Source organism: Salmo trutta, chromosome 8 (genome assembly GCF_901001165.1).
Source record: "Salmo trutta chromosome 8, fSalTru1.1, whole genome shotgun sequence".
Lineage (NCBI taxonomy): Eukaryota > Metazoa > Chordata > Actinopteri > Salmoniformes > Salmonidae > Salmo > Salmo trutta.
This window is the reverse complement of record NC_042964.1, coordinates 42,002,172-42,025,384: the sequence shown is the minus strand read 5'-3', so window position 1 is coordinate 42,025,384 and position 23,213 is coordinate 42,002,172. Positions and strand designations below refer to the sequence as shown.

Sequence of the window (23,213 nt, the reverse complement as noted above, 5' to 3'; positions counted from 1 at the left end):
ATTGGACATGATTAACAGAGGTTTTTCAACTATGTCTGTGAACTGTGGGCTAGTCCACTGAGTATGACATGGGAGTGATGGGGTGGGGTGGGGTGGAGTGGGGTGGCGGGGGCTTGTTTAATGACTGTCTCCTATTTACTAACGATATTGTGCAGTATGGATGCCAATGACATGGATGTTTTTGTGCGAATTGTTTCCTGGGTTGTGGTGATGAAGATGAAGATGTATTGTGTGTTATGGATAGTGCTGTGATGCTGACCTCTATGTTCTGTGTTGTTGCTGTACAGGAGTTTGCAGCCCTGACCAAGGAGCTGAACGTGTGCAGAGAGAACCTTCTGGAGAAGGAGGAGGAGATCTCTGAGCTCAAGGCTGAGAGGAACAACACCAGGGTACGTGGAGAGGAGACACAAGAACGTGCTCACGCACAGACACACACACAGACACACACACAGACACACACACAGACACACATTCTTTCTGCCCAATTCTAACATTGACCTCAACCAGAACGGCTCAGAGTCTATGGAGATCAAATCAAATCAAATTTGTCACATGCGCCGATACAAATGTAGACTTTACCGTGAAATGCTTACTTACAAGCCCTTAACCACCAGTGCAGTTCAAGAAGAAGAAAATATTTACCAAGTAGACTAAAATAAAAAGTAATAATAAAAGTAACACAATAAGAATAACGAGGTTATATACAGGGGGCACCGGTACCGAGTCAGTGTGCAGGGGTACAGGCTAGTTGAGGTAATCTGTACATGTAGATGGGGGCAAAGTGACTATGCATAGGTAACAAACAAACAATGTTTTCATCTGTTGACACAGTTGACTGGTCATCTGTAACATCGGTCAATGGAACCGGTCGCCTGCATTTCCCCTGGGGATAGATTTGGACCCCATATACATTGGAGCTAACTCTGAATTCCATTTCCGATAGTACCCTTTCATTAAGCAGAGTAACCAAACTCTGCTATTGACAGATAAGGCTGCTCTTTTCCCACCAGGCTGTATAATGGGAGACTCACATAGTCACACTGACTGACTGCAAACCACCAGTCTGCCAGAGAGGATTTTAGCACTGCCATTTTAGTATCCCTGTCACTGCTCTGCCATCTCACCAGAGAGAGAGAGAGAGAGACAGAGAGAGAGGGAGGGAGAGCGAGACAGGGAGAGAGATACAGAGAGAGAGAGAGACACAAAGAGAGAGACAGGGAGAGATGGAATTTAGTCTCTCTCTCTTCATTATCACCTTGAATCCTCTGCAGAGCGATTATGAGGCAGACTTTTAATATATCAGCTTTTTTTGTTGTAAAGGTTTTAAAGTTTATAATTAAATCTTTGATGCCAGGTGCATACAATCAGTGGGTTGGAGGGCTGACAACAGAATAGAGGATGGTGTACCTCTAGGTTTTAGGCCTAAACACTGTAAGCTGGATGAGCCATGCAGTGTAGAAGCACGATAAGAGAGAAATGATGAGTCATAGAGAGAGGAGAAGGAGGAGAGAGTGTGTGTGTAGGTTATAGAGAGAGGAGGAGGAGAGGGTGTGTGTAGGTTATAGAGAGATGAGGAGGAGGAGGAGAGGGTGTGTGTAGGTTATAGAGAGAGGAGGAGGAGGAGGAGAGGGTGTGTGTAGGTTATAGAGAGAGGAGGAGGAGGAGAGGGTGTGTGTAGGTTATAGAGAGAGGAGGAGGAGGAGGAGAGGGTGTGTGTAGGTTATAGAGAGAGGAGGAGGAGGAGAGGGTGTGTGTAGGTTATAGAGAGAGGAGGAGGAGAGGGTGTGTGTAGGTTATAAAGAGGAGGAGGAGAGGGTGTGTGTAGGTTATAGAGAGAGGAGGAGAAGGAGGAGAGGGTGTGTGTAGGTTATAGAGAGAGGAGGAGGAGAGGGTGTGTGTAGGTTATAGAGAGGAGGAGGAGAGGGTGTGTGTAGGTTATAGAGAGAGGAGGAGGAGGAGGAGAGGGTGTGTTAAGGTCTAGGTTATAGAGAGAGGAGGAGGAGAGGGTGTGTGTAGGTTATAGAGAGGAGGAGGAGAGGGTGTGTGTAGGTTATAGAGAGAGGAGGAGGAGGAGGAGAGGGTGTGTGTAGGTGTAGGTTATAGAGAGAGGAGAAGGAGGAGAGGGTGTGTGTAGGTTATAGAGAGAGGAGGAGGAGAGGGTGTGTGTAGGTTATAGAGAGATGAGGAGGTGGAGAGGGTGTGTGTAGGTGTAGGTTATAGAGAGAGGAGGAGGAGGAGGAGGAGAGAGTGTGTGTAGGTTATAGAGAGAGGAGGAGGAGAGGGTGTGTGTAGGTGTAGGTTATAGAGAGAGGAGAAGGAGAGAGTGTGTGTAGGTGTAGGTTATAGAGAGAGGAGGAGGAGGAGGAGAGGGTGTGTGTAGGTTATAGAGAGAGGAGGAGAAGGAGGAGAGGGTGTGTGTAGGTGTAGGTTATAGAGAGAGGAGGAGGAGGAGCAGAGGGTGTGTGTAGGTTATAGAGAGATGAGGAGGTGGAGAGGGTGTGTGTAGGTTATAGAGAGGAGGAGGAGGAGGAGAGGGTGTGTGTAGGTGTAGGTTATAGAGAGAGGAGGAGGAGGAGAGGGTGTGTGTAGGTTATAGAGAGGAGGAGGAGGAGAAGGAGAGGGTGTGTGTAGGTTATAGAGAGAGGAGGAGGAGGAGGAGAGGGTGTGTGTAGGTTATAGAGAGGAGGAGGAGGAGAAGGAGAGGGTGTGTGTAGGTTATAGAGAGAGGAGGAGGAGGAGAGGGTGTGTGTAGGTTATAGAGAGAGGAGGAGGAGGAGGAGAGGGTGTGTGTAGGTTATAGAGAGAGGAGGAGGAGGAGGAGAGGGTGTGTGTAGGTTATAGAGAGAGGAGGAGGAGAGGGTGTGTGTAGGTTATAGAGAGAGGAGAAGGAGGAGGAGAGGGTGTGTGTAGGTTATAGAGAGATGAGGAGGAGGAGAGGGTGTGTGTAGGTTATAGAGAGAGGAGGAGGAGGAGGAGAGGGTGTGTGTAGGTAATAGAAAGAGGAGGAGGAGAGGGTGTGTGTAGGTTATAGAGAGAGGAGGAGGAGGAGGAGGAGAGGGTGTGTGTAGGTTATAGAGAGAGGAGGAGGAGGAGGAGAGGGTGTGTGTAGGTTATAGAGAGAGGAGGAGGAGGAGGAGAGGGTGTGTGTAGGTTATAGAGAGAGGAGGAGGAGGAGGAGAGGGTGTGTGTAGGTATAGGTTATAGAGAGAGGAGGAGAGGGTGTGTGTAGGTTGCTTTTTGTTATTCTTTCGGGGCGACGGCTGTGGTAGAGCTGGGGCCAACGTTCAGACTTGATTGATTAAACGGTGGGGGTTTGGATGTGGGGAGGGAAGGGGGGGATCTCAGTCTGCTGGCAGTCCTTCAGACGCTCAAGGAGGGACGGAGAGAAGGAAGGATGGACGGCCCCCTTGAAGCCCTCAAACTAAACCACACCATTCTGTCAGGATATTCTGGAGCAATGTATTCATCATGCTTTTTAAATGGTGTGCTTGTGTGGATATTGAAACAGAGCCTACAGTATGTTTACCATTTAGGCCCCACCCAACATAGCCTCTGCAGTGCCTGATGGGTAGTGTAGTGCTACACTGAATTCCTAGTGAAGTTCTACCAGGTTGACTCAATATGTGTTTACTTTGAAAATGTGCTTGATGTCTGTATGTCTAGTGGTTCTTAATGCCTGGATGATTAAGAGCTTACAGTCTGTGGTTTATGCACAATGCTTGGACTGACTCACAACACCCGAGTCCTGCTTAAAGATGGTTTAGAAGTAAATTACTTCCTTGGTTAAATACTGTGGCGACGCCAGTATGAAAACTCTCCAAACCGTTGGTGAACCACACCATTATGTTATTAACCGGCCACAGCGCGTGGCGACGCCGAGAAGGGGTTGTTTGGCCTAGCGAAGCACAGTCAGGGTTAGAAACAAGGCATTTGGGATGTGGAGATGAAGATAACGGTCAATGTTTCTCAGAATGACCAGACAACAAAGCTGAAGTCACTACATGAACCTCTCCTCAGATCACTGTCTCAGCAGAGCTTGGTGGATTCCTACCAGGGCAGATAGCATCATCACTAGCAATTAGCTTGCTCGATTAGTTGCTTGTCTGTGAGGCATGTGCATCCCCTCCAAAACACTAGGCCTTCATAGGACCAGGTTATGGGCCAAATCTAGACCCCAAAAGCCTAGCTAGTCAGACTAGCAGACTTAGACTTCCTTCAGGCCCCCACATCCCTCCACTGTACCTGTGTGACAGAGATCAGAGGACAGTGTTCATCTTTATGGTCCCTGTGTGTCTCTTCTCCTCGTCTCTCCTGTTCCCCCTGCTCCCAGTGGACTCATCTCATCCCTTTGTGCTGCTGGAAGTTGACTCCCCCAACACTTTCCGCTGAGAATGGATTCGGCACGCCGCCTACACCAGCCCGGCACAGTAACAACATTAGCATCATCTATTTTGTGTGCAGTCCAGAGAGTTTTCATTGGTTTTGAGTGCCTTTATTGTTCCGAGTGCCATAATTGATTTTCGTATGTCTCGTGTTATTCCACTTAAGGTTTATTCTTCCCCCCGTCCCCCGTCCCCCCCCGACCAAAAGTTGGAAAATTAAATTAAATGACCAAGTTGAGAAGATCTGGTTGGTGACTTTGATTTATTTTCATTGCGGTTAATCAGGGTGGATATAAATAATGTATTTGGAGAATCACATGAAGACCAGTAACCTTGTGTGGTTGGTATAATACAGTCCAGTAGTCAGACCACTACATGTTGACATTTAAAGTCATATCACTACATCTCCTCTGGTACCAGGATAATTGATGATGCAGACGATAACAGTAATAGCGTTGATGATGATGTCAATTATGCAGTTGAGGCAGATAGCCTTTAGGATGATGATGATGATGATGATTATATTAGCACTAATTTCTGTCCCTATGTCTGTCTCTATAGTTGCTTCTGGAGCATCTGGAGTGCCTGGTGTCCAGGCATGAGCGGTCACTACGCATGACCGTGGTCAAGCGGCAGGCCCAGTCACCCTCAGGCGTGTCCAGTGAGGTGGAGGTCCTCAAAGCGCTCAAGTCCCTGTTCGAGCACCACAAAGCTCTAGACGAGAAGGTAAGACCATACATTAGAGATGTAGTCTATAGAATCAGCATGCACTATAGCAATTCTTGGAAGAAGGGATTCTTCAATTGATTGTCCAGTATATTTGACTGATGACAGTACATACTGTATGGAGACATAGTGCCATCCTGGTATTGAATATTCTTTGTTTTGGCATAAGTCACCACCACAACCACCCACCCTCCCACTGGCCCCAGACTCTGCTCTGCCTCATGCCTGTTGATTGATGACCTCAGCCCTCTGTAAGATGTCACGCCGGCTGCTGTAATCTATTCAACCCTCCACAACAGACCCTATCATTTATAACGCGTCTCTCTTTGCCGCTGGACTAGGGAATAAAAGGCGTTTTTGATTCACGGGATGTGTTCTGCCCTGCGACGATCTGTCTGTGTGTTGCTGGGCTGTCCCGAGGAGTGGAGGGGGAATGACTGCCCTGTAATCCAGGTTCAGCCTCCTCAGAGAGGCCTTGATCCTAGCGGGCCACAGCCCCGGCCATGGAGCACCACGGAGCTCACCAGTAAATGCTCCGTCAGTAGCATGACAAATACCTCAACATGGTACGTAGAGGAAGGCAGAGTAAGTCATACATTCACCCCCTTTGAGGAGAGGGGAGGAGGGGAGAAGAGGAGGAGGAGTAGGGATGGGGAGGAGGGAGGGAAAGCTGCGATAAAAGCAGATACCCCTGGACAGAAGCTCAGGCCAGGCTTCAAGGCCAAGACAAAGTGTTACTGTTGGGCTGAAGGCTGAGGGAGAGAGGGAAGAGCGGCCTGCTCTCTCGCGGGAACATGGTATATCATGTCAACCCCGGGCTGTGGGATGGGAGGTGGGATGGTGGGTTGGTGGGGAGAGATAAATAGGCATATGTCACTGTTGTCTCCAACACTATCCATGCTATTTATCGGAGAGCTCAAAACCACACATCTACTGCCATTAACTACTAGAGCAGAGCTCCATGGTAAAGTCCTACTGCCATTAACTGCTAGAGCAGAGCTCCATGGTAAAGTCCTACTGCCATTAACTACTAGAGCAGAGCTCCATGGTAAAGTCGTACTGCCATTAACTGCTAGAGCAGAGCTCCATGGTAAAGTCGTACTGCCATTAACTGCTAGAGCAGAGCTCCATGGTAAAGTCCTACTGCCATTAACTGCTAGAGCAGAGCTCCATGGTAAAGTCCTACTGCCATTAACTGCTAGAGCAGAGCTCCATGGTAAAGTCCTACTGCCATTAACTACTAGAGCAGAGCTCCATGGTAAAGTCCTACTGCCATTAACTACTAGAGCAGAGCTCCATGGTAAGGTCCTACTGCCATTAACTACTAGAGCAGAGCTCCATGGTAAGGTCCTACTGCCATTAACTACTAGAGCAGAGCTCCATGGTAAAGTCCTACTGCCATTAACTACTAGAGCAGAGCTCCATGGTAAGGTCCTACCAGAGGTTGTGTACAGTAACCCACTCATGGCGGGTTGTTGTGTTTTGTTTTCCTCAGGTGAGGGAGAGACTGCGGGTGTCGCTAGAGAGGGTCTCTGCATTGGAGGAGGAGCTAACATCAGCCAACCAGGAGGTGAGAAACGGGTCACAGCATCATTTCCACAGGCACTCTGACTGTTTTAGTCAACTTTCAAAGTAGTTTGATGTTGACAGTTCTACTTAGCAGGACTCCTATTCAGGTGGCAGTCATTCTGTCTTAAGATGGAGTGCGGTGTGTGATGGGGTGAAGCATGGCGTTGACAGATGAGAGCTGGCCCGTGGCGTTAGCAGGGTGGCGTAACGCCTCTGCCCCCCATTCTCTCTCTGCCAGTCTCTGCCAGGGCAGATGGTCATGTTCCAGCTGAGAGGAGCCCTCAGACTGGCGCTCTACCGGAGCCAAATTAACCACTCTGCACTGCCAGAGGGAGGGGGGGGGGGGCGGAGAAAGAGGGGGAGAGGGAGAGAAAGAGAGAGATTTAAAATGCTGCTCTACCAGCCAAACAGTCCTTAGGAGGTGAGATGAAACCCTGGTGAAAGACTGATCTGCCCTGGCTATAGAAGACAAGTAAAGCTAGGGATGGAGTGAGGGGATGAGAGGAGTGAGATGGCGATATCTTTCACTTTGAGTTAGCTTCGTATTACCAGACTGATGACCGCTCCTGTATCCGTGTAGCAAATCATTTATGCAAGCTCGCGAGATCAGGCAGGTTGTATGAGGCAGGTTGTATGAGGCAGGTTGTATCAGGCAGGTTGTATCAGGCAGGTTGTATCAGGCAGGTTGTATGAGGCAGGTTGTATGAGGCAGGTTGTATGAGGCAGGTTGTATGAGGCAGGTTGTATCAGGCTGGTTGTATCAGGCAGGTTGTATGAGTGAGGTTGAATCAGGCAGGTTGTATGAGGCAGGTTGTATCAGGCAGGTTGTATCAGGCAGGTTGTATGAGGCAGGTTGTATGAGGCAGGTTGTATGAGGCAGGTTGTATGAGGCAGGTTGTATGAGGCAGGTTGTATGAGGCAGGTTGTATCAGGCAGGTTGTATGAAGCAGGTTGTATCAGGCAGGTTGTATAAGGCTGGTTGTATGAGGCTGGTTGTATCAGGCTGGTTGTATGAGGCTGGTTGTATGAGGCAGGTTGTAGGTTGTATGAGGCAGGTTGTATGAGGAAGTTTGAGCCATAGACATGCAGTGTAAAGTGCATCTCATTCGCTTAACCAAGTACAGTGTTACGCCTCAGCAGATATTTCACTGAGTCGAGACAGAGGTCTTTATTTGATTAAATAGTGTGACTATACTTCATTTGACTACAGCTGATACATGGTTCACTTTCTGCTGTGTCATGGCGAGACAGTCATCTGAGTGAGTGAGTGGGTGTTGAGGCCCGGTGATGGAGGCTGTGGTTAAATAAGCACTGCTGAATAGAAACGTCCACACTTCCACACGTCAGAGCCTCCGGGGAGGACGTTGGGTCCCAGTGGCTGCCTGCACCAGCTCCAGACTGTTAATTGATTTGGGATGGAGATCTGCCTCGAGTCGCTCTCCTCTGGGGCTCCAGTCTGCAGATAACACCACCTGCAATCCTGGAGCCTCCCATAGGGAGCTGCACTGCCTGATGACATAGATGACCTTCGACCTCTCAGTCACATGTGTATAAGTGGTCCAGATTTGACCTCTCAGTCTCAGGTGTTTAAGTGTTCCAGATTTGACCTCTCAGTCTCAGGTGTATAAGTGGTCCAGATTTGACCTCTCAGTCAAATCAAAGTTTATTTGTCACGTGCGCTGAATACAACAGGTGTAGACCTTACAGTGAAATGCTTACTTACAGGCTCTAACCAATAGTGCAAAAAGGTATTAGGTGAACAATAGGTAGGTAATGAAATAAAACAACAAATTTGGTCCAGATTTGACCTCTCAGTCTCAGGTGTTTAAGTGGTCCAGATTTGATTTCTATTGTGCGTACTCTCTCAGAGCTGATTTATTTATGATGTTTCAATTTAGAGTTAAATAAATAGTGCAGTTGTTTTTAACACAGACCCGGCTCACATAAATGGAATGGGAGTAGATTCTGTAGAATGTGTCAGGAGGTTGATGAATTCCCCGCAAAACCTCTGGGGCCTCTGGGGCCTCTGGGCTTGGTCCCCCGCCAAGGGACCAATCCAACCTGCATAAGATCCTACAAAGGCTGCTGGGAGAGGGAGAGAGAGAGAGACTGAATCTTCTGTTACTCTATGTTATCCGGTCTCTCATTCATTTCCTGGTTGGAATTCTAGAGGGAATCCCCAAGGTGTCACCCACTCTATGCAGTGAAAAATGAACCGGTGCTATAAGATTCAAGCCAACAGGTTTCCAGTGTTTGTGTGTGTGTGTGTGTGTGTGTGTGTGTGTGTGTGTCTGTGTGTGTGCGCGCATGTGCCTGTCTGTGTGACTGATCTTAATTCAGAGGCATTGCCGCATATAGCAACCTGCTCCATTCCCTCGGCTCCACCAAATCAATCTTATACACCAAGAGATTTCACGTCACCTTCCTGTCCAATCTCCTTTTGCTCCATCACACTAAAACAGACAATTACTTATTGGAGAGGTGGAGACGAAGGGAGTCAGGGAAGATGAAGGTATTGTGAGGGAGAGGAGGTTGAAAGATAGCACCTTTCTGTTTAGCTGTTTACTGTCTCCTGGTGTCTCCTGGTGTCTCCTGGTGTCTCTGATGTCTCCTGGTGTCTCCTGGTGTCTCTGATGTCTCCTGGTGTCTCTGATGTCTTCTGGTGTCTCCTGGTGTCTCTGATGTCTCTGGTGTCTCCTGGTGTCTCCTGGTGTCTCTGATGTCTCTTGTTGTCTCTGATGTCTCCTGATGTCTCATGGTGTCTCTGGTGTCTCCTGGTGTCTCTTATGTCTCCTCGTGTCTCCTGGTGACTCTGGTGTCTCGGATGTCTTTGATGTCTCCTGGTGTCTCTGATGTCTCTTGGTGTTTCTGATGTCTCATGGTGTCTCCTGGTGTCTCCTGATATCTCCTGATATCTCCTGGTGTCTCCTGGTGTCTCGTGGTGTCTCGGATGTCTTTGATGTCTCCTGGTGTCTCTGATGTCTCTTGGTGTCTCATGGTGTCTCCTGGTGTCTCCTGATATCTCCTGGTGTCTCCTGGTGTCTCCTGATATCTCCTGGTGTCTCCTGGTGTCTCTGATGTCTCCTGGTGTCTCTGATGTCTCCTGGTGTCTCTGATGTCTCCTGGTGTCTCCTGGTGTCTCTGATGTCTCCTGGTGTCTCCTGGTGTCTCTGATGTCTCCTGGTGTCTCTGATGTCTCCTGGTGTCTCTGATGTCTCCTGGTGTCTCTGATGTCTCCTGGTGTCGCCTGGTGTCTCTGATGTCTCCTGGTGTCTCTGATGTCTCCTGGTGTCGCCTGGTGTCTCTGATGTCTCCTGGTGTCTCTGATGTCTCCTGGGCTTTGATGAGTTGAGATGAACTACTACTACATCAAAGGGAAAGATGGCCACTTTCAATTTGCTTCTGTAAACTTCTAATTGTTCTAATTTGAGAGCAACCACAGCCACAGCAGCAGGGCTCAGTCTATCATTTGTTATCCTGGGTGTCTGTCGGGAGGAGGTGTGTGTGTGTTCGTGTGTGTGTGCGTGCGCGAGCCTTATGCCGAGAGCCAACCGTTTGATCTCTGTAGCTGAAAAATGATAGACGCTCCCCAACGAGCCGGCCAAAACATAAGGAGGTGTTATTGCACCCCTCATTAAAGAATGGAGAGAAAGAGAGAGAGAGGCAGCAATATGCAACAGCAAGCAAATCCACTGTCTGTGGATGAAATCTCAAACCCTGTGTTGGGATATTGTCGAGGCTTAATGTAAAGGGAATCCTCCATTGTAATTGTGGAATAATCCCTCCCTGCCCTTTGCCCTCTTAGAATGAAAATAATGTAATACTTGCATCTAGTGAGTGCATCCATCTGTGCTGTAAAAAAGTGGTGTTTTATAGTTGTATAGCTTTAAGGCTATTTCTGACCACAGTGGCAGAGACAGTTATGTGTCACATTTTCACATCAATCATTGTTTATTGATGGAGGTGTCATTGAATGCCTTGAACGCAGCTCAACTGGAGCGGTTGGTGAAACACTTGGCAACCGTATTGGATTCTCTCACTGTGTTGTTTTATTGTGATGTCATCGCCTCCTTCTGAGAAACGTAATTATGTCGGTCTCTCAGGGCTGCAGACGCCAAGTCATAGATCTGGGATTCCCACAAATGGGAAGTGTCCAACAAATATTCAGGCTTAACTTATTTATTGTAGACAGAGCTGGCATTCCAATAACAGTAATACTGATATACTGTCTGGCTTTTACCGATCAGGACTGGAAGGCCCTATTGCAGCACTGCCTCAGTCTGTACAGTAGTATGATGTATTGTCATGTTTAGCAAAATACAGTATTATACAGTAGATTCATGACTGTCATAGGCTGCTACACTATCCTTCCTGGATTCTTCTCTCTCTCATTGCCATCATAATATTGACGTCTCCGATGGGGGGAAAAAAGGTTTGTTTGTTTCCTAAATCCAGATGAAATCCTGAGATTAAAGCCTAAAAAGATCCTGTGATCAGTGGTAATAGCAGCGTACTGTCATTTTAATCACACTACCATATCCTGTCTGTCTCCCAACAGGGTCTGTTCTTTATGGGAAATCTGGCAGTGTCTGTGCTCATGATTGCATAATAATGGATAGTGAGCACACTAATTCAAAGCACACAATATTTTACTGTGTACTGGATGACAGGCTACAGGTATTTATGACAATGACATGGTGCATCTCTCTACTGTAGTTGTCATACAGTAAAATCATGGCTTTTGTACAAATGTTTTCATACACAAAAATATGACAGTAATGCAAAAAAAGATATGGTTAGCACATGATAAAACAATGACGGTCTCCTCCTAGTTTCAAGGTCTGGGAGGTTTCTCTGGAACTGACTTGTGAAGGCAGATCCTATGTCTCCTGGTATTGCTGTCACTTGTCATTAGTGATGGTGTAAAATGGCATTAGAAGTGAGGGGGCTCCATAAAGGAATTCATACCATGCTGTTTGTGCTGTCCAAGAATAGGTTGCAGTCCAACAATTTGGACAATTATAGCTGTGTCTCTACCCGGCTATTTCCCCCCCTTCCTCCCCCTCGGAAAGTCCTAATCAGCCATCCCTGTCAGGGAAAAGCCTCAATATGCTTGTCATGTCACTGGTTTGTAGCCCCTGGCAACGTGATTAAGAGTGAACACCAGATTCTTCAGGTGAGAGAGCGAGAGAGAGGAGGGATTCGCTGAACAAGATAATCATAGTGATCACGTTAATACCTAGACTTAACATGACTTAGCTGGCAGCGTAATGTTCCAGAAATTCCTACACAGACAAGATATAACAGCAGGAAATAACCTGTTAGCGGTCATTGAGTAAATATTTAGGTTGTTTGTGTTCTGGAAAGTGAATGAGATCCTGACCCTTGACCTTAATACATTTGCACATCAGTTTTATTCCCCTCAGGCACTGACAGGACAGCCCCATGCCTGGCTGGAGCTGACAATTGTGTGTGTGTGTGTGTGCGTATCTGTGTGTGTGTGTGTGTGTGTGTGTGTGTGTGTGTGTGTGTGTGTGTGTGTGTGTGTGTGTGTGTGTGTGTGTGTGTGTGTGTGTGTGTGTGTATGCACGTGCATGTGCCTGCATGTGTGATTGACAGCTAGGCTGATCTCTTCTGTGTATTGTTATTCTAGACCTGTGTATTAATCTCTGTCCTGTGTCCCTCTCTGCAGATTGTGGCCTTACGGGAGCAGAATGCCCACATCCAGAGGAAGGTGGCATCAGGGGATGGGTCAGAGGACATACTGGAGGGCGCTGATGCCAGCCAGAAGGTACATAGCAAGGTGGGCGTCCATTGCGTTTACTGTCCTTCTTTTTTTCCAGTCAATATCCACAGCTTTTTATTGTAGATTATTTATCTCATGTGTTACTATCATTACGTTCACAGGACTAACACTCAACATTTCAGTTTTCACATCAATGTAAACGTGTCGGATATACATACTTTTCAACCCCCATTTTCATTGTTTCAACACAGTTTTCCATTCATAGTCTGTGTTATCAGTATCATCGTAGTATCAAGCATGTTATCATTTCACTAGCTCGATAGATACAGGCCTTCACTGTCAGCACAGTGTCTATGAGCAGCCAGCTAGGCAGCGTGAAGGACACCCACAATCAGGGGATATGTACTGTCTATGACCCCACCAGATTCCATTATACTGTAGCTCCCATACTTCTGAATACATCTGCATACAAATGATCCGAGATCAAATGTCCCATAATGCATCCGCACTTCCATGATTAGTCAGTCCAGAGTGAAGCACAGTACCTTGAGCAGTCAAAGCGTAGAGAATTTCCTAATCCTCTCTGATATCAATACAGCACTTAGAATGCAGAAATCAACAGTGTCTTAGTCTCATAGAGGCTGCTACTGCAGAACAACAAACAGAGACATCAATGACAATTCAATTCTAGCTCTCCTCTCATGGTTTGGATGTGAGCTGAATCTCTGGGCTCGTGGATGAGCTGCACCTCGTGATGGGGACGCGTTGTCAGGAGTGTACGATTCAGTCGAGCCCGACTGGGCGACAGCTGTCTGTGGCCTGTCATTCTGCAGAGTAGGGGGGTGGGGATGAGGGTGGCTGGAAGGTTGAAACTCCCCGTCACACACACCCTCCTTGGGGTGAGTGAGAGGGGAGTCACTCACTGTCACCATGCTGAGTTTTGAAGAGGTAGTCATGGCAGCCTCGTTAAGGTTCCATCCAGAGGTAGTCATGGCAACCTCGTTACAGTTCCATCCAGAGGTAGTCATGGCAGCCTCGTTACGGTTCCATCCAGAGGTAGTGACACGGATGATCTGGAGGGCTCGTTTCTCCCGGTAGGCGGGGCAGAGCCCTCCTCTCCGTCTCACTGCTCCTGGGCAGAAGGGTGTTGGAGTAGAGTGAACACACAGGCTAATGCCATCGTCAGGCTGTCGTCACCCATGTGACAGGTGGTGGGGTGTGTGTGTTGTGTGTGTGCACGTGTTGCGCCTGAATTAACCAACAGGTCACATCATGACGCGGGGCATAGAGCTAGCTTTACCTGATGGGCCTGCTAATGCAGTCAGACAGACATGGCCTTTCCCTTCACTCTCAGTATCAACCACTTTTCTGCACTTCTAACCATCAAGGCCTCAATATTATATAGTGATCGAATAGTAAAACCAAGAAGATTTAACCATAGAGGTAATCTTTTACAGTTAACAATTTCAAAAGATAACGATTAAACCTAAGTTAGGCTAGCTTTTAATGACATGCCCAAGCTATGGCTGTTGGGCTCCTCCACTGCAATTTAGCAGCGCTGTAAAGTTGCTGTGATATATAGACAGCTAGACGTATAAAACGGGTCTAATTTAGCAAAAGGAAACGGTGCACAGTAGCTTGTTCCCTACCAGATCATTTTGCCTCAATGGAGAAACAATGTTTAACTCCATGTCAATCTCTCCTAAAGGCATTGTTACGAGTGTCAAGTCTGCCTCGTCCCCAACTGAATAACTCCCCTGCAGGCTTTATGAGTATACTGTCAGACGCTCCGCAATTAAGTTTTTATTTCGAGAACCGGCTGTATAACTTGTTATCTCTGGGAAAAGTTCAAACCAGCCTGCACTAAATGCCGAGCTAAGATAAATCCCAAAGTTTGTCCATTATGAGAGTAGACTGTTGGGTTGGTATTAAAACCAGTGGGCTGATTTAATGGGGCCTGTTGCCTTACACAGTGAATCATTGATCACAGGCAGTAGGGAGAGAGGCCCAATTAGGGCTGTCTGGCCAGATGGATGGGTATGGATGGGCAGCTGGCCCTGATACATGAGGATGGGTAGAGGAGGAAGAGAGAGAGAGGGGGGTAGGAGAAAGAGAGAAGGGAACGAGAGATGGGAGAGGAGAGACAGAGAGAGGGAGAGGAAAAGAAAAACATAACTCCCCACCCTCTCTCTCTCTCTCTCTCTCTCTCTGTGTGTCTCTCTCTCTCCCTCCCTCCCAGAGTCAAACCAAATCATATTCCTAATGCAAGTGCCAAACCAATCTCTCAATGCAGTCTGGAGTAATCTTTATAGTGCCTTCGTCACCCTGGTTGTGTCCATCTGAAATAAAACCAGAATAGGGGGCCAACAACCTCCAGCTCCTAAATGTATTAGAGTGCTAACGCTTTCTCTCTGGACTGGGAAATGCAGAGGTCTGAAGAGGGAGCTAGTCTGATTCAAGGCCCTCTCAGCCTGTACTTCAGCACTCACTGCAGGAGGCTTGACTGGAAATTATGTTGTTTCAGCTCATCCATTTCAATTCAGCTAGCTAAAACAGTTTTGTGTCATGGGACCTAACTGACATAAAGCATGCTTGAGTTGGTAGAACAGCACTGTATAACAAGGTTAAGGTCAATTCCATTATTTCAAATAAATCAATTCACAAAAAAACAGAAATTGCTGAAAAGCTATTTTGAAAACCATTTAGGACTTTCGATTCTTTACTTAGCTCCTGATTTGACTGAATGGAAATGGACTTTATACAGTAAGAGTCTCTCTCATTCCCTCTCCCCCTGGTCCTCCAGCGCCTGTCCAACGGCTCCATGGAGTCGGCCCATGAGGCGGGCCAGGTGGTGGAGCTGCAGGACCTGCTGGAGAAGCAGAACTATGAGCTGGCCCAGATGAAGGAGCGCATGTCCTCCCTGTCGTCCCGCGTCTCCGAGGTGGAGCAGGAGCTGGACACCGCGCGCAAGGACCTCATCAAGACAGAGGAGATGAGTACCAAGTACCAGAGGGACATCAAAGAGGTGAGGAGAGAGGTACATTCAAATGAGATGCACCCACTCTCTAAGGAGAGACACTCACACACACACTGTTAGGTGAGAGTTAGGGTTGTTCAGAACATACATTAACAAGCATGTGGGACATATGCATTCACTCCCTCAACCTCCTCTCTGATGACTTAGAGGAGTTTCTGCCTCAGACAATCTGGATGGTTCTTAGAAAAGTAATGTATCCAGGTTTCTTTCTACACATTGGTACTTAGAGATGGTCTCTACTCATCTGTCCTGTGCTATAGGCAGACCATTATAGTCACACAATCACTGCTCCCTCTTATTTGGAGGAGAATGTAATGTCTATCCAGTGATGTGAATCAGAATGTGGCCTGGCTCTTGGTCCACCTAGCTAGCGGCTAGCCCTGGTTGAGATTGCTATTGATTGCTAATGATGATGGCAGGCTGGGCTCAGGGAGTGAGATGCAGCTAGTACACTGATCTCAGATCCTTTATCAGCCCAGCCCTGTCTAAGTAATTACCACTGTCTGAGAACAGTGTTATATCATAACAACGCTGGAGGACATTTCCTCCCCCTCTATACACACACTCACTGAGACTCCATACAGGAAATTAACCGTAGGAGATTTAAGGAGATACTGTTTGTGCTGTTGAGAAGGAAATGTACTCAACTGTGTGTGTCTGTGCATTGTACATCTGTGTGTGTGCGTGTGTGTGTGACTACAGGCTATGTGTCAGAAGGAGGACATGGAAGAGAGGATCGTCACTCTGGAGAAGCGGTACCTCAGCGCCCAGAGAGAGTCCACCTCCCTGCACGACATCAGTGACAAACTGGAGAATGAGCTGGCCAATAAGGAAGCCTTCCTCAGACAGGTCACTTACCCTCTTTCACCAATCCTAACTTTAACCATTAGAGTAGTGGGGTAGCTGGGGGGGATACAAAACTGAACTAAGATCAGCATCTGAGGGATACTTCTTCAACCTACAGCAGTGGTCCCCACTGACCCAATTTAAACCTTTGGTTTTAGGGTCACAACCCAGAAGGAATCAGAAGTGTTCCCACCGTGGGTTCCACCCACCTAGAAAAACCATGCCCTTTAGTACATGTTATCGCTAAGGCAAAACTCAATTCCATCTGGTATCTCTGGTTTAACAAAACTCAGTTCCATCTGGTGTCTCTGGTTTAACAAAACTCAATTCCATCTGGCGTCTCTGGTTTAACAAAACTCAATTCCATCTGGCGTCTCTGGTTTAACAAAACTCAATTCCATCTGGCGTCTCTGGTTTAACAAAACTCAATTCCATCTGGCGTCTCTGGTTTAACAAAACTCAATTCCATCTGGCGCCTCTGGTTTAACAAAACTCAATTCCATCTGGCGTCTCTGGTTTAACAAAACTCAATTCCATCTGGCGTCTCTGGTTTAACAAAACTCAATTCCATCTGGCGTCTCTGGTTTAAAGGAGATCTCCATGGGCTCAGGAGGCTTATCGTTCTCTACATTAAGGGAGTATCGTAGTTACAATAGCACACACATATTTGCTGAAATCCGCTGCGATCCGGAGAACAACACAACGTTTGTTGCCCAGTAGTGGATCAAGGATAACTCTCGTCTTTGATTAATATGAGTTTATAACATTCTGAAACGAGAGAGCATCTTGACATTGTGTTTAGCTCCAGCTGAGTCATTTGCGTATGGGTCAGGAATTTTATTGTAGTTACTTGAGACACCGGAAACCCCACCTCTTTAAGGAATACCTGGGATAGGATAAAGTAATCCTTCTAAATCCCCCCCCCCTTTAAAAGATTTAGATGCACTATTGTAAAGTGGTTGTTCTACTGGATATTATAGGTGAATGCACCAATTTGTAAGTCGCTCTGGATAAGAGCGTCTGCTAAAAGACTTAAATGTAAATGTAAATGTAAGATGCTGTGTGGGTGGATGTGCATGGTTGCTGTGCCTGAGTTATTTGGTATTGTGAATAATGTTATGATTAAGGAGGGGGAGCAATCACAGATACAGCACCAACAGCTGAGCACAAGGCAGATGGATTTTCATACATTTGTATTGCCAAGCTATAGAGAACACACACACACACACACACACACACACACACACACACACACACACACACACACACACACACACACACACACACACACACACACACATGAATCCGCATTGCTAGACAGAAAGTACTCCGTGCACATTTAAGCAATAAGGCCCGAGGAGGTGTGATATATGGCCAATAGACCCCGGCTAAGGGCTGTTCTTATGTATGTCGCAACGTGGAGTGCCTGAATACAGCCCTTAGCCGTGGTATATTGGCCATATACCACAAACCCCCGAGGAGCCTTATTGCTATTATAAACTGGTTATCAACGTTATTAGAGCAGTAAAACTAAATGTTTTGTCATACCCGTTGTATATGGTCTGGTATGTCAGCCAATCAACATTCAGGGCTCAAACCACCCAGTTTATAAAATTAAATAAACCATAAGCAATTTTCATGTGCAATTTTCTAAACTTACATTTCTAATCCAATGTTTGCCCTTGGTTTGTCTCTGGCGTCGGTCCCTTGGTTCTTTCCAATGGCATCCTGGCCCATTCCCTTGCCACTAGGAAATTTGGGCTAAGTCTAACTCTGAACTTCAATCAGGGAGAGTTGAATGATATTCCATCCAACAGAATTCTCAGAGCATACCGAAATAAAGCCCCCCCCCCCATGGACCCAGCACTCACATCACACCACCACCCCTGCTGATCTGGTTTTTCGTGTTGCCGTGCCAATGGCATAGCCCCAGGGCCTTGGCACTGACTGTTGGAGATGAGCCACTCATGAGAGACGAAAAGGGGAGACAGAAAGATTGAAGGAAGGATGGAGAGTGAGAGAGGATGCAGGGAATAGTTTTTTTCCCCAAAGCTGGGTGCTGGGCCTGTATATACATACAGTAGTAGTAAACACACATTATAGCAGAGAGACACACACAGAGAGCCCTGGTCTGGCCCCTCCAGGCCCCCCACGGCCCCAAGCCCACTCATGTCTAATTACTGGGTATGGGCTGCCAAGGCCAATGCTATAGGGGGGACAGGAGCTTCTGTTGCTGGTGGAGACAGCTGCCAAATAGTTCCTGGAAATGGAACAGCCTGAAACTGAGCAGAGCCAGGAGGAAGATTGATTGGGACGTAGGGAAACAGAGGTTTTACTTTGTCTCTACTACTGTACCTTAAATGACGTATACTAGGAGGGTGCATCTTTTCCTTTCCAGACGATTCAACACGTATCTAGATACAAGGGCTCCAATACAATATAGGAACGATACATTTAGTTTGAAACGATTCGGTGCACTTCGGTTTGAGTAGAGAACGAATCGATGCGATTTGATGCGATTAGATGCAGAAACATTTGTTGCATAAACACATTCATTTTCACATTCAATATCTGCTGCTGATGGAGCTCATGAGCTGGACCTCTCTGAGCTGAATCTGTCTAATCTGATGTGTGTGTGTGTGTCTTTGTAAATTATGTATGTCTATGGTGTATGTACTATGAAGGCACCTGAGCTAAGCCACCCCACAGTCAGATTAGGGGTGGCAATGTTTTTTGTCCCCCCACTTTGGTTCTGAAATCACCATCACCCACTAATTAACTTGTCATTTTTGCAGATTAAGTGTTTGATCTAGTAATGTATCAATACGTATCGTTTACGAATTAGCTATGATATGGGCAATGAATATAGAGCACAATTTTGTAGATTATTTTGTCCTCTTGCTTCACCATGCAGTGAGCCTCACAAAGTGATTTCTGTCCTTGTTATGAAATGATCAACTTTTCCCTGTATATCAAAAAAACTCAAAAAAAGCATACACTAAATGTTTAAAACAGAACTACCAAAACTTTTGCTGTTGGTGAACCTGAACAATCAAAATCAAATCTATTGTAAAACCCGTTCAGAAGGTATAACCAGATGAGAGTTATGTCTCCAGTAGTTTAATTTTATTCCAGTAAAACACCATTTTCAACAGCGCATAGATAACAATAACCTAGCAAGTGACAGAGGTTGTCATTCAATTAATAAAGCCTAATATCACGCAAGCTATTTTAGCGTTTGAATGCTGAAGGTGCCGCGTAGATGTGCAAGATCAGGAACAGGCGCCAACCTCGCCTTGGTCAGTTTGCGAAACTGGGAACGGTGCGCCGTTTGACTAGGATACTGAAATTGCCCGGGGTTGTTCAGCATGCTAAATGACTTGTAGATCAATGACTGTCAACAAAGTTACAGTTGATGTCGGAAGCTTACATACACCTTAGCCAAATACATTTAAACTCAGTTTATTACAATTCCTGACATTTAATCCCAGTAAAAATTCCCTGTTTTAGGTCAGTTAGGATCACCACTTTATTTTAAGAATGTGAAATGTCAGAATAATAGTAGCGAGAATGATTTATTTCAGATTTTATTTCTTTCATCACATTCCCAGTGGGTCAGAAGTTTACATACACTCAGTTAGTATTTGGTAGCATTGCCTTTAAATTGTTTAACTTGGGTCAAACGTTTCGGGTAGCCTTCCACAAGCTTCCCACAATAAGTTGGGTGAATTTTGGCCCATTCCTCCTGACAGAGCTGGTGTAACTGAGTCAGGTTTGTAGGCCTCCTTGCTCGCACACGCTTTTTCAGTTCTGCCCACACATTTTCTATAGGATTGAGGTCAGGGCTTTGTGATGGCCACTCCAATACCTTGACTTTGTTGTCCTTAAGTCATTTTGCCACAACTTTGGAAGTATGCTTGTGGTCATTGTCCATTTGGAAGACCCATTTGCGACCAAGCTTTAACTTCCTGACTGATATCTTGAGATGTTGCTTCAATATATCCACATAATTTTCCTCCCTCATGATGCCATCTATTTTGTGAAGTGCATCAGTCCCTCCTGCAGCAAAGCACCCCCACAACATGATGCTGCCACCCCCGTGCTTCACGGTTAGGATGGTGTTCTTCGGCTTGCAAGCCTCCCCTTTTTTCCTCCAAACATAACGATGGTCATTATGGCCAAACAGTTCTATTTTTGTTTCATCAGACCAGAGGACATTTCTCCAAAAACTACAATCTTTGTCCCCATGTGCAGTTGCAAACCATAGTCTGGCTTTTTTATGGCGGTTTTGGAGCAGTGGCTTCTTCCTTGCTGAGCGGCCTTTCAGGTTATGTCGATATAGGACTCGTTTTACTGTGGATATAGATACTTTTGTACTTGTTTCCTCCAGCATCTTCACAAGGTCCTTTTGCTGTTGTTCTGGGATTGATTTGCACTTTTCGCACCAAAGTACGTTCATCTTTAGGAGACAGAACGCGTCTCCTTCCTGAGCGGTATGATGGCTGCGTGGTCCCATGGTGTTTATACTTGCATACTATTGTTTGTATAGATGAACGTGGTACCTTCAGGCATTTGGAAATTCCTCCCAAGGATGAACCAGACTTGTGGAGGTCTACAATTTTTTGGCTAATTTATTTTGATTTTCCCAAGATGTCAAGCAAAGAGGCACTGAGTTTGAAGGTAGGCCTTGAAATACATCCACACGTACACCTCCAATTGACTCAAAATATGTAAATTAGCCTATCAGAAGCTTCTAAAGCCATGACATCATTTTCTGGAATTTTCCAAGCTGTTTAAAGGCAGTCAACTTAGTGTATGTAAACTTTTGACCCACTGGAATTGTGATGCAGTGAATTATAAGTGAAATAATCTATCTGTAAACAATTGTTGGAAAAATGACTTGTGTCATGCACAATGTAGGTGTCCTAACTGACTTGCCAAAACTATAGTTTGTTAACAAGAAATTTGTGGAGTGGTTGAAAAATGAGTTTTAATGACTCCAACCTAAGTGTATGTAAACTTCCGACTTCAACTGTACATGCAGTTGTACACTGAAGGAGAGGACGCATCAGCTGTCGCTAATGATGAGAGGTATTTTCAGAAGATTGAATGTAATATGAGCAAAACATTTTAGTGAACCAGCGATTCATAACGTTTGAATAGATTTTCTGACCGATCCATGCTGCATTTGGATCGGTTTAGGGTCCGCGCAACGATGCACTTGTATCTTAAACATTTGATTAGGGGACTGATGTGTATCGGTGTATCATTACATCCCTAACGTATACTCTATGTAGTAGAAGGTTGTCTGTGTTTCTGATATAGAATGACTTCAGTGTATACATACAGTATATATACCTTATTCTGTTCTATATGTATTACATGTGACTTAGTCTGTCCAGAAATACTCAGAAAGCTCTCTTGAGATTGGCATTGAGTGGTACTCCATGTGTGATATGGGTCGAGGTCATAAGTCACAATGTTTCCCTCTGTGTGTGTGTGTTTCCCTGTGTGTATGTGTTTGTTTCCCTGTGCGTGTGTGTGTGGGCAGATGGAGGATAAGAACAGGCAGCTGCTGGAGCGTTTGGAGCTAGCAGAGCAGAAGCTGCAGCAGACCATGAGAAAGGCTGAGACCCTGCCAGAGGTGGAGGCTGAACTGGCCCAGAGGATAGCAGCACTCACCAAGGTGAGAGGACACACACTTACACACACATACACGGTCACTCACACATAAACACACTTGTATGCATGCAGACACAGACGCAGCACACGTTGCTCCCATCATTAAAGTAACTCCAGTGATTCCAGATTTCTATGACATATGACCTAAAATGAAATACAATATGAGTGAAATAGTTTCCTTCCCAAAAATGTTTTAATTAACTATGTTAAAAAGCATATTTTCTGTGTTGGAATGTTATGGGCATACCGCAACAACTGAATGGTGTGGCCGTATACCGGTCATATAAAATATTCATGCAAGTAGACCGCTGATTGGCCAGCTCATCCTCCAGGAGGAAATAGCAAGCATTTTTGAAACAGTCTGTTTGAGATACAAGTTTGAGGTGGGGTTTTGTATGTGTTCTTTTCCAATTTATGCTTTGGCCACAAATACGAGGGATGAGGATGAGTAGGATGAGTCAACAAAATGATTTGGGTATGAGTTGAAAGAATATGAACTTTTAAAAGTGAGATTTTCACTGGACAGTTACTTTAACCGCCCCATCATATTCTAGGAGAGGTCATTTCAAAACTGCTTATGTATAACTGATTATCATCATACATGTAGAATATTCCGGAGTGAGTCTTTTCAATGATGTGTTGTTTGTTATGTGTTAGTACTGTATGTGCAGGCTATGCATGCAATCACCTCTGACCCTGTGATATGTTCCTCTCCTCTCCTGCTGCCCCATAGTCTGACTCGAGCTCCGCCTCCTCTCCTGATGATTATCAGTTTGTTATGGAAGCTAAACTCCAAGACATGAACTCCATTCTTAGGAAGGTAGTCCCACAGGGTGCCACAGTACTGTCGCTAACTACTAGACTACATTAAAAAAAATCCATGCTGGTTTTCTTTCTTTCTGTTGTCACGAGTCATTGTACTGAGATTGCTTGTGGGGGATATTTGTTTTTCCTTGTGTAGGCAGGGTTGAAACTGTGGGGAAAGCTGCATGTCACTGGCTGGGCTCATTGCTAGTAGACTTAACTGCTGCAGCAACTGCTTGTGACCTGGCCCTTCTCTCACCCCTCTCTCTACCTGTGCTTTGGTGATCTATCTGTTCCATCTGAGACTGGAGGAGTAGAGGCTTTTGGCTCTGTCTTGTCTTGTTGCCCCTGCATTATGTGTCTGTGTTGCCGTCCATGGCTGCTAAACTGGCGGGTCACTGTGCCCCCTGCCCCCCTTTCT

General features: G+C 46.0%; 1 protein-coding gene across 18 annotated transcripts in view; it reads left to right on the top strand.

Annotated features, from left to right (window-relative positions):
• Positions 1-23,213, top strand: part of LOC115198986 (liprin-alpha-2) — a 193,938-nt gene that overhangs the window by 138,423 nt on the left and 32,302 nt on the right. For 12 of the 18 annotated variants that reach the window (XR_003879329.1, XR_003879327.1, XR_003879328.1 and 9 more), the window contains 7 exons: positions 288-389; positions 4,944-5,108; positions 6,604-6,678; positions 12,370-12,480; positions 15,227-15,460; positions 16,163-16,309; positions 21,858-21,992. Coding sequence is in view for 10 of the 18 variants with exons in the window: in XM_029761463.1 (XP_029617323.1) it covers positions 288-389; positions 4,944-5,108; positions 6,604-6,678; positions 12,370-12,480; positions 15,227-15,460; positions 16,163-16,309; positions 21,858-21,992 (969 nt within the window). In the remaining 8 variants the exon portion in view is untranslated. The remainder of the gene's footprint in view (positions 1-287; positions 390-4,943; positions 5,109-6,603; positions 6,679-12,369; positions 12,481-15,226; positions 15,461-16,162; positions 16,310-21,857; positions 21,993-23,213) is intronic. The other 6 variants (XR_003879332.1, XR_003879330.1, XR_003879334.1 and 3 more) reach the window with 2 other exon arrangements.